An 11,185-nucleotide genomic window follows, 5' to 3' on the forward strand; every position below is an offset into this window, starting at 1 on the left:
CTCTAAACACTCGCTAATTCCCCAAACGCATGCCACTCCTTCTAATCTCTCCTACTCTGCCAGACTCTTAGAAGCCGACATATCTCTCCATGAACTCAAACTTGCCCTGTCCGCAACAAAAGGCCAGACTCCCAGTATTTACAAAATATCCTATCCCATGATTAAGCATCTCCCTCTTTCCCTCCTTCACCGTTCAATCAAGCATTATAACAATATCCTCACCACAGGTCACTACCCACAGGTATGGAAAACAAGCGCAGTAATTCTTCTCCTAAGACCCGGAAAATCACCTTGCGACGTCAACAGCTATCGCCCAATTTCACTCCTTGCCTGCCTAGGTAAATTAATGGAGAAGATAATCGCTACCAGACTAACCTGGTATGCCCACTCAAACAAACTCATCCACCCGAATCAAGTCGCCTTCAAAAAGGGACAAGGCACAACAGATGCCCTATTCCATCTTGACCATTTTATTTCAAACGCGCTTTCCAGCAAAAACCACATCTCCTTGCTTTCACTCGACTTTCAAAAAGCATTTGATCGGATTGGAATTTAGGTTGTACTCAAACAACTCGACAAATGGAAGATCAGTCCCAAATTGTACAATTTCATAAAATCATTTCTCTCGAACAGAAAATTACGTGTACTTATATCAAACACCCCCTCTCCCATTTTTCCACTCGATAATGGCACTCCACATGGATCCCCTTTATCGGTAATTTTGTTCATTATAGCCTTTAACGAAATTAGTACCATTTTGAACAAGTTTCCAACAATCCTACACCAAATATACGCAGACAATGTATTGCTATTCTCCAAATCCAAGGATCAAGCGGAAGTAATGAGAACCTTTTCCAAAATTCTACACCTTTTATCCACCCGGTCTCTATCCTCAGGCCCTTGAATTTGTCCTAGTAAAACCAAAATGCTTCATATATGTAAAAAACGGGAGTGTCCTTCTTCTTCCCTTACCCTCAATGACGTAAATATTGTAAATACAGATAATCTTAAGTTTCTTAGTATTATATTCGATCCCAAATATTCCTTCCAACAGCACAGTAAATATGTTAGGGAAAAACTATATTTTAAGTTAAATATTATTTAATACTTATCAAGCAAACGCTCGCTAATTAGCTCAACTTTTCTGATTAACGTGGTAAAAGCCCTCATCCTATCTACCATTAATTATGGTCTAGCTGTTTATGGATTACACGCCAAACAAAATCTAAAGGTGCTTGCTGCATCCTACCATGCCGCAGTGCGCAGATCCATACGCGCCTTTCCGACATCGCCCATAAAGGCCATTCTTGCCGAATCGGGCCTTCCGTCTCTATACGACAACATGGAGGAAAAAATATTCAGGCTCTATCTAAAGCTTAGGTTAAATGGCTGCCCTAGATAAGGGCTCACTTGGACCAATATTAAAAAATTCGTCCGTTGTGGTGCCATACATGGAAGAGGAGAAAGGAGAAGAGAAGGTAGAAGGAGCCTTGGTATTAGAGACGATGATGACCATACATTTTACGACGACGCCGACGGTGGCTGATTTGCGATCGTAGTTAGCCGTAACAAGCTACTCATGAACTTCACCAAATTTATGATATTTACACCGACTATATCCACGGCGTGAACACCTAACGGACAATGTCCGGTAAGGATGCCCTCCAAATTGGAGAGCTGGGGCTTTGTTAGCCTTAGGAGTTCCCTTGAGCGCCCCCTATCTACCCGTGGCCAGAAGGATCTCGCGACCTTGCACGTTTGCGCACTAGCCCCGCGCTCGCTGAGTTGACTCGAGGCCCATCTTTCCAGGAGCAGACCACAGGTTCTCAGGGGAACCCCAATTCTCTCATTTCGCGACGAAACCGTCTCCAAAGTTCCCTGTCTAGCCAGCTCATCAGCCCAGCAGTTTCCCTCTATGCCGCTGTGCCCGGGACCCCAAATGAGCCTGATGACGAAGTATTCGGATGCAATCGAGAGAGAAGCCAGACATTCCCCGACCAATCTCGAACGCACAAACAGCGTGCCCAAGGCCCTAATTGCCGATTGGCTATCGGAGTAAATATTTACTTCCTTAACGGTAATTACCGACTTAAGAAACCAGTCCACTGCTTCCTTCATTGCGAATACCTCCGCTTGGAAAACACTACAGTGATCCGGGAGCCTAAATTTAAGTTTGATGGGAGGCTCCGTACATAATACTCCCCCACCAACCCTTCCGTCCAATTTCGAGCCATTCGTGAACATGTTTGCCATGCCTTGCCGCCAAATGTTGCACCCCGTCCACTCATCCCTTGAGGGAATGTGAGTAGAAAAAGATCCGCTCGGACCTAGCGTGGGTCCAGCACCATGGGGATGAACTCAAAGTTTTTAAGAATGCTAGAGTGTCCGTAACTTAAGTCTAGCCTATGGCCCGAACACCTTAATCTGATTGCGGCGCGTGCAGCGGTAGTTTTTCCTACAATGTCCACGGGCGCTACATTCAGCATAGCGTTAAGCGCTAGAGTAGGAGTGGTACGGAGCGCCCCACTGATTCCAATGAGGGCAGACCTTTGTACCCTCTCCAGCTTCTTAACTGCTACCATCCTTTCTAGCGAGTTCCACCAGACAAAGACTCCGTATAGCAAGATTGGTTTTATAATCGTGTTATAAAGCCAAAAAGTGACTTTAGGCGAGAGGCCCATCTTTTGCCGATAGCGCCCCTGCAACCATACAAAGAGACTGTTGTCTTTCTGATTCTCTCCTCCGTGTTTGGCTTACACGTAAGACCTCTGTCAAGGATGAGCGCCCGCTATTGAGGGGAGAAACACTCTTGATATTTTGTATTTCCTCGTAAATAAGACGAGCTCCGTCTTCAGAGGATTTTTCGATAGGCCGCAATTTGCGGTCCAATTTATAACTAGATTCAGATAACCCTGCATCAGTTCCATCAGAGTATCTTGCCTCTGACAATAAAAGCCACGTCATTCGCGTAGGCAATCACCTTACAGCCCCTCCTCTCCCGCTCCTCCAGCAGACCGTTAAGTACGGCAATCCAGAGTAGTGGCGAGAGAACACCGCCTTGCGGAGTGCCTCTGTTCACTTGCCGGCGGAGAGAGGTGTCACCCCATTCTGCCACGACCGGATAAGCCTTATGATTTCGGTTCCAACTCCTAGTTTACCTAGCGAACTGGTGATTGCCTCCGGGAGGACATTATTAAAAGCCCCCTCAATGTCGAGGAAGGCACCTACAGTGAACTCCAAAGCTTACTCTAAGCCTCAACCTTCTTATTGGCAAAGACTTTCAATCTGCAACCTCACGCGTATCTACTCGTACACCTAAAATACCCTCATCAATACACACCTGCCGCTTATTTGGTAAAGATGCGGAACTGCCCTCTAAACTACACACTCTGCGGTACACTAATCACCCACCGTGGGCGGTTAGCAAAAAATCTTTTATCAACGACGTAGTTAATTTACGGAAAGATAATACTCCAAACGCCATTTACAGGGCCAAGTTCTCCGAATCTATCGCAGACTATAAATTTAACGGGTGGCAATTGGTTTTTACTGACGGGTCAAAAGGATCCCACGTAAGAAGCAGTGGTAAAGGAAAATTAGGAAGTTATCGCGTACGGCCTTCTATTTTCATTCTGCTCTATTTTCACTGCCGAAACAACCGCCATATTATCCGACAGTTTGTCCTGCTTCCAAGCCACAAAAAATCAAGCAAAATCATCGACAGTATTAATAAAAAATAGTTTAAAAAAAACTAAAAAACACGCTTTTATTGCCAATCGAACTAAAAAGTAGAAAATAAATTTTAATGACAAAGGGACCTATAATGAAGTAATAGCAAATCGAACGATCAGTCATAGTCAACTACCTCAGAACAGAATTATAACAAAAATTAAGAAACAAATAGAGCAATTCAAATTAGAGTTAAAAGCGTGGGATGCATTTTGCTTCACTTTCATAACCCTCTGTACATAGGTAGTTGCCAATAGAATGATTGTAATATTTACTATATCAAGCATCCCTATATTTCATTATAGGTCTCTTTGTCATTAAAATTTATTTTATACTTTTTAGTTCGATTGGCAATAAAAGCGTGTTTTTTAGTTTTTTTAAACTATTTTTTATTTTCTACTTTTTAGTTCGATTGGCAATAAAAGCGTGTTTTTTAGTTTTTTTTTTTAACTATTTTTTATTATGAATGAAAATTATTGTTATCATTGCAGTCAGTGAATTAATGATTCGATATATTCGTGTTATATTTAATTCCTTTCTTATCAACTGTGAGTCTAAAGCTATGCAGCTATCGGCCGTGATAAAGAAGTAATCGGGATGAAGAACTTATTTCGTGGAGGGAGCCTGAGAAACGGCTACCCCACTCCATTGGCCATTTTTTTTCGATTTTCGTGGTGTGGTGCACTATGAATTCCTTCCACCTGGCCAAACTGTTAATAAGGAATATTATTTGAGCGTTATGCGTCGTTTACGTGAAGCAATTCGTCAAAAAAAACCAGAATTATGGGCCAACAACTCTTGGTTTTTGCATCACGATAATGCACCGTCTCACACTGCACTCGTTCTTCGTGACCATTTCCCCAAAAATTCCACGCATATCATTCCGCAACCACCGTATTCGCCTGATTTGGCTCCGTGTGACTTTTGGCTATTCCCAAAACTCAAAAAACCACTCCGGGGAACGCGTTTCGAGTCGATTGAGGAGATAAAAGTTGAATCGAAGAAGATACTGATGGCTACACCGGAAATGGACTATTTGGCATGTTTCGGGGATTGGAAAAATCGTTGACATAAGTGTATTTCATCGAGAGGGGATTATTTTGAAGGGGATGAAATTGATTTACAAGAATAAATAAAATTTTTTCATTTTACAACCAAATTCACCTTACTTTTTGCCCACAGGTAAAAAAAGAAAATATTATTCCTGGCAATCCTAATAAGGATAATGGAAAACTTTTATCAAATTATTGCTTTGTCATCGGTCCTTGATAGGTGTGCAAAATTCCAAATCGATCAGATTTTTAGAAGCCAGTGAAAATTAAGCTCAAAGATTCCGTTACATACATGCGTACATACATACATACATACATACATACATACATACATACAACCCGACCTAATAAAAGTGTGTTAAAAACATACTAATTACCCATCGGAGTAGCATCAAAATTATGTGGATACCTGGGCACTACAATTGCCAAGGTCATTTCCATTACACCAACAGTCACATCAGAAGTCATCCTACCTAGCGACATATACGGACTTATTCATGAACAGAGGCAAACTAAGTTACTTCGTGAATGGTCGTATTATAAACACCATTATTGGAACATTAACTCCAAACGTACAAAACGACTCCGTATTGGGCACACCATAATTACTAGCGTACACCTATTACAAGGCAATACATCCAACACCTGCCTCTTCTGCCAAGCCACAGTCAGTGTGCATCATCCACTGGTATCCTGCCCAGAACTTGCTTCTCAAAGGCATCAACACAGATGCTCTTCTACTTTTAAAAGATGCCACTGAAGAAAACATTAAAAAAATTTACAAATTTCTGAAGGACACCGACCTACTCCGTCGTATCTGATCCAACACACATCACCAGCCGGCCGAAAGACTCTGCTGCTAGCGCTGCGTTTGCTTGAGTTTACTTATAATTTTATTATCATGTAAGCTTTAAAAAAAATAAAAATAAAATAAAATTTTTGAAAATTACTCTATGCGAACGATAAGCATGAATTCCCTCAAGTGCCACCTCATCTTTAGAAATAAGACAAACTGATGGAGAGCAATATCGTTGAAATGCTAAATTGTCTTCAATCGCGACTTGGACATTCTACGGCATCAGTGTTGGATAGCCGTTCAACTCAAGCGGCCTCATGTACCTAATGGCCGTAATATTGTAATATTTTGCACTGAAAGTACTTTTTTTGAAAAAAGTCATATCAGTATTTTTTGTTTCATTTTATAGATTTTACTCCCTAAAGTATGCTTTATTTGCACTCAAACGTACGAACTAATTAATTTCAACTATTTTCAGACATATTTCCTGGTAATTGCAATTTGCCTCAATTACGGTGCATCAAAAATTTTGAAGAAGTCCCCGGCACGAAGTACCAGGTAAACTTGAAACTAAACAGATTCACGCATACAACCACATAGCCTGTATTAACACAACTTATCGTTTCTAGCCACGTAGACCTTCAGCTTCTTGCCGGCACTGCCTATGATTACGATTATTTTGTACCAGAGGCGCGCAGAGCGCCAAGTCACTATCAGAAAGCCACTCTAACCACAACTGAGCGACCATTTATACGGTATTGGAATAACTTCGTACGCAATATACGCCTGCCTGTGCCAAGCATTAGCTGGAATATGACCAATCCGTTAGTGAATCTCTTCAACGCTGGTGCCACAAATGTTATTGACTCGCCAGTAGGTAACTACAACCGCAGAAGGACGAAGGGTAAACGCAGCAAAAGCACACGAAAACAAACCAAAAAACGCAAACATACACCTACAATTTATGAGGGAGAAGAGAATGACGCCTATCAGACAGCTGGTGGTTATGGTGGTTACGAAGAACCTTTTACTGTCAAATTTGACCCACGTAAAACACTGTACTTTTACGATCCGAGCACTGGTCAATATTACAATATACGAAAAACGCAAACACAGTACTTAAATATTTATGCCCCTACTGAGCAGCAGCAGCAGCAACAGCTGGATGACATAGAAGAGCAGGAAGAGGAGGAAGTAGAGGAGCCAGATGGACAGGCGGCATCAATAACACCACAAATCGAGCCACCGACTATGGAAACGAGTAACGAAAGCACTGAATCCAGCCATGAACCGATGGAGCAAATCAACGAACAACCCATTCTGTCTGACTCCCAAAAAGTTCAAGATTCTGCGGAAGTGGAGATCATACCACCGGAAGTTGAAAATATCGATGAACTTGAAGAGCAAACTCTAGATGGACATCCATTTGATGATATTCAACTAAGTAAACAGCAAAATGTTAAAAATGTGGAAATGCTGCGTAATTCAATTGGCACTTACATGTCAGACGATCGCCTCAATAGAATGCGCCAGCGGACGAGTATAAAGCATAAGCCAAAAACTGTGCGCCGTAGAGTCAAATCACAGCCTACGACAAAATTTACCTATTATGTTTTACAACGGGTTTAATATATACTAGAAGGCGAAACAAAAAATGTATATTAATTTATCTAGAAAATCAATGTGCATATATTTGTGTAGGCCTTAAAAATAGTTACATAAATACAATAACAGCAGAAATAAGCCTACAAAAAATGGCAGGCAATTATATTACAAATTCTCGACTGGCATTCATTTAAAAGACATTCCATAACTAGCAACATTAAATGGTAAATTAGCTATTAGTTAAATAAATGCAAATAATTATAGAAACCCTTTTATGGTGTATCCACCGGCAGGGCTACAGCATCCACATGCTCAACATCATCGAAGTAAGAATGTGTCATAGCATTTTTAGCTGATATGCGTTCATTTGGCTCGTACAGCATCATATTCTGCAATGACATAAATGCCGGTAACATTTCATCGAATAAAAGGTCTTTAATGCACTAATTACCTTAAAGAGATCATACGCTTCATGTTTCAAAATAACATCTGGTACATTGGTCTTTTCCCACCTAGGAAATTTAGCTTTGTAATCGGGTAATTGACTTACACCCGGCCATGTATTTTCGTCGGGTGTACCTAAGGTACGGAATATCCGATATAACTGATCAATTTCACTGTCACCAGGGAAGAGTGCGCGCTTCATTATCTAAAAAGTGGAGACAGTTAGCTTAAATTGTTTAATTTTGGAATAATGCTTAAAAACCATTTCCGCAAATATGCAACCTAAACTCCAGATATCCATACCCGTCGCATAGTATTTGGTGCCCAGCAGTATTTCAGGCGCACGATACCACAGCGTGACAACTTCGTGTGTATATGCACGCATTGGCATATTAAAAGCGCGTGCCAATCCAAAATCTGCCAACTGTGGGCAAAAATAAAATTTATATGTAAATCAAATATTTAAGGAGAAGGAAGAAAGATGGATGGCTACCTTAATATTGCCCACACTATCGACTAGTAAATTTTGTGGTTTAAGATCTCGATGTAGAATTCGATTTGTATGGCAAAAACATATGGCGTCAAGAAGTTGATGCATATAACTCTGGAAATGAATGAGTAAAAGTAAAGTAAATAAAATATTAGTACTATTTTAAGAAAAAGTTATTGCAATAGTATAACTCGGGATTTTAATGAATACATTTCAGTGGGCTCTGGGCAAACAGGCATAGACAGTTATAAATCGTTTACTTAAGGGGCTAGGGGTAGTCAGAGTTTCCAAAACATTTGTTTTTTTGCATTTTCTTAAAGTATAATATCTTAAAAATATTGTGTGCAAATTTGAAGTGAATTCGACAAATACTTTTCGAGTTATTCAACAATTGCTTTGTTAATTGCGCGCGGGCACTCCGGAATCGATACCAAAATTTTAAATGCGTTTTTCTCAAAACTATGTTTTTTGAACTGGTGATCACTGTAACTTAAAAAGCGCTTGACAGATTTCAATAAAACATAAAAAACTCGTGCCTGATCGAAGGATGTTTTTTTGCAAAAGTACCGATTTTTTTAAACAATGAATTGTCGGTTTTTATATCGAAAATCTGAAAAATATTTTCTGAAGCCGCCATATTGCCAATTTTGAAAAAAAAAGATTCGATCATTCAAAAGATTATCTATTAATAAAACCAATTTCTCCTGTCCGATTGATTTTAGATGAATCTCCAAGGACTTGTGATGATCACTGCAAGGGACTTCTGGCGAAACGGACTCCACATAAACTTTTACAATTATTAATTTTTGTTTTTCTGAAATTTTGCTAAAGTCAAGTACAAACATGATGTATTAATGCTATGTTTTTATTTTTGTAAAATATTGACTACCCCTAATCCTTTAAAATAATTGGCGCGTACACTTCTGTCAGGTGTTTGGCCGAGCTCGTCCTCCTATTTGTGGCGTGCGTCTTGATGCTGTTATACAAATAGAGGAACCCAGTTTTAAGCCAATTCCGAACGGTAGATGGTTTTTTTATGAGGAGCTTTTTTCTAGCAGAAATACACTTGGCGCTTTGCCATTGCCTGCCGAGAAGCGACCGCTATTAGAAAAGTTTTCTATAATTTTTTCATTAACGGACATTCGAACCAACGCACTCCCGAATGGTAGCTACGCACCATTTTATTCGGCTACGGCGGCCGCTTAGTTAACTTTGTTGCGTTTAAAATCGAAATTAATAAATTTTTACTTTTATTACTTTTCGTCCCTTTAAAATTAAAATAAATCGAATAATACTTTCGTTTGCGCTTTGTCAGCATTGTTACCACTTCATAATACCCACCTTTATAAGCTTCGGCGTAAAGGCATCCTTCTTCTTGTCCATTAACTTCTTCATGTCCATATTCAAATATTCAAACACCATATACAAGCTCGAGTCCGCCACCACAATATCATACAGCTGCACGATGTTATTGTGCGTCAAATCTTTGAGTAGCGAAATCTCACGTATTGCCGTCGAAGGGACGCCCTCAGTTTCACTGAAATACAAATTACAATACTTTAATATAATTTACAGTCAACGTTAGTTTATTTATTACTCAACAGTTTTCCATTCACCATATTTAAAATGACAGCATGAAAATAAAAGATTTATACAAAATTTCAGTTTAATCAATAACACATTAATTAAGTTATATGGCTATATCGTTGGTCTTCTCCACCCGACAAAGCCGAATCATGTGGTGCTACGTATAGTATTTTATAAAAGCGCAGCATCCGCAGGATACGGGCTTTGTAAGGTTGCAACATTTCTTTCGAAATTTTATTCGTCTTGTTGTTTTGAAATAAACACTAGCCACAAACATGCCTACATGCCCATGTCCATGACACCGCAACTGGCATTTATTTGCTTGAGGCAAATGACATTCATCAAGGACAACGCACCTGCTACCACCGTCCGCTATAGCAGCGTGACAATTGACGTATATGTGTTTATCTCTTGTCTCTACACCTACGCAAAGGATAAGCGTCGCAACAACAGAGGTGTTGGCGGCAGCGGTAAATCCATTGAACGCCAAAAATAAATTGCTGAATTACCAATTAATTATGCACATATGTATGTATGCATTGAAATAGGCGCTTCTTTAGCTGACTCACCTTTCTAAACGAATCTTCTTTAGTGCCACATCCTTTCCTGTTTTCGTATCCTTTGCCTTATAAACGATGCCATAAGTTCCTTCGCCTATTTTTTGTATTCTTTTAAAATCGCCCACCTCGAGCATTCTGTCAGCCGCCGCTACTCGAACACACTTTTCAGATGCAAAGGCATTTATTAAGTAAATTAAAGTATTTTAGTTAATTTTTCAAAGATTTATTTGTATATTTTAATAGAATAATTGGCTTAGAACAAGAAATGTAGCATCAAGCGAAAACGGAAAAAAGCAAATAAGAAAATAACAACGAGAAAAGTGCCGGAAAAATGCGCGCCTCTCTCATAAAATCCCACACTAGGTGGCGCGGTGGTAGTGTGGCGTTGCCAAGAGCAGAGCAGAGTTTCACGGTGCTGCCTGATTTGTCTTAAATAAATATAGAAATCTAAATGCACCAAAAAAAAATAAATAATTGGCGCGTACACTTCTGTTAGGTGTTTGGCCGAGCTCCTCCTCGTATTTGTGGTGTGCACCTTGATTTTGTTCCCCAAATGGAGGGACCTACAGTTTCAAGCCGACTCCGAACAGCAGATATTCTTATGAGGAGCTTTTTCATGGCAGAAATACACTCAAGGGTTTGCCATTGCCTGCCGCGAGCCGACCGCTATTAGAAAAATGTTTTTATTAATTTTGCTTTCACCGAGATTCGAACCAACGACCTCTCTGTGAATTCCGAATGGTGATCACGCACCAACCCATTCGGCTACGGCGGCCGCCATGCACCATTATCCATATAAAATTCTCTACATAGATGAAACTAAATGCTAAATATGTCTTGCATATAGCATTTAAATGCTGAAAGCAACTCTGAAATATTCTAAAAATTGATGAATTGGAACAATACTTTGAGCGGTTTTGTA

General features: G+C 40.0%; 2 protein-coding genes across 2 annotated transcripts in view; one reads left to right on the forward strand and one right to left on the reverse strand.

Annotated features, from left to right (window-relative positions):
• Positions 1–7,206, forward strand: part of LOC129236394 (uncharacterized) — a 38,410-nt gene extending 31,204 nt beyond the window's left edge. Inside the window, exons 4-5 of the mRNA XM_054870764.1 lie at positions 6,056–6,135; positions 6,207–7,206. Coding sequence (XP_054726739.1) covers positions 6,056–6,135; positions 6,207–7,206 — 1,080 coding nt within the window. The remainder of the gene's footprint in view (positions 1–6,055; positions 6,136–6,206) is intronic.
• Positions 7,207–7,238: 32 nt separating this feature from the next.
• Positions 7,239–10,559, reverse strand: LOC129235634 (cyclin-dependent kinase 2). The gene is made up of 6 exons (XM_054869580.1): positions 10,273–10,559; positions 9,458–9,653; positions 8,120–8,230; positions 7,889–8,050; positions 7,634–7,831; positions 7,239–7,571 (listed from the first exon to the last, which is right to left on the reverse strand). The coding sequence occupies exons 1-6, from the start codon at positions 10,395–10,397 to the stop codon at positions 7,455–7,457; spliced, it is 909 nt and encodes a 302-aa protein (XP_054725555.1). The 5' UTR covers positions 10,398–10,559; the 3' UTR covers positions 7,239–7,454.
• Positions 10,560–11,185: the final 626 nt, after the last annotated feature.

The sequence above is a fragment of the Anastrepha obliqua genome, chromosome 1 (genome assembly GCF_027943255.1).
Source record: "Anastrepha obliqua isolate idAnaObli1 chromosome 1, idAnaObli1_1.0, whole genome shotgun sequence".
NCBI classification, from domain to species: domain Eukaryota; kingdom Metazoa; phylum Arthropoda; class Insecta; order Diptera; family Tephritidae; genus Anastrepha; species Anastrepha obliqua.

What these genes read in the sequence shown, in the direction of transcription:
- LOC129235634 (XM_054869580.1), bottom strand. Translation starts at nt 10,397, where the DNA reads ATGCTCGAGGTGGGCGATTTTAAAAGAATACAAAAAATAGGCGAAGGA. An exon ending in AAGAAGATTCGTTTAGAAAG is followed by an intron (nt 9,654 to 10,272) that starts GTGAGTCAGCTA and finishes TTTGTATTTCAG; the next exon opens with TGAAACTGAGGGCGTCCCTT. An exon ending in AAGCGTATGATCTCTTTAAG is followed by an intron (nt 7,572 to 7,633) that starts GTAATTAGTGCA and finishes ATGTCATTGCAG; the next exon opens with AATATGATGCTGTACGAGCC.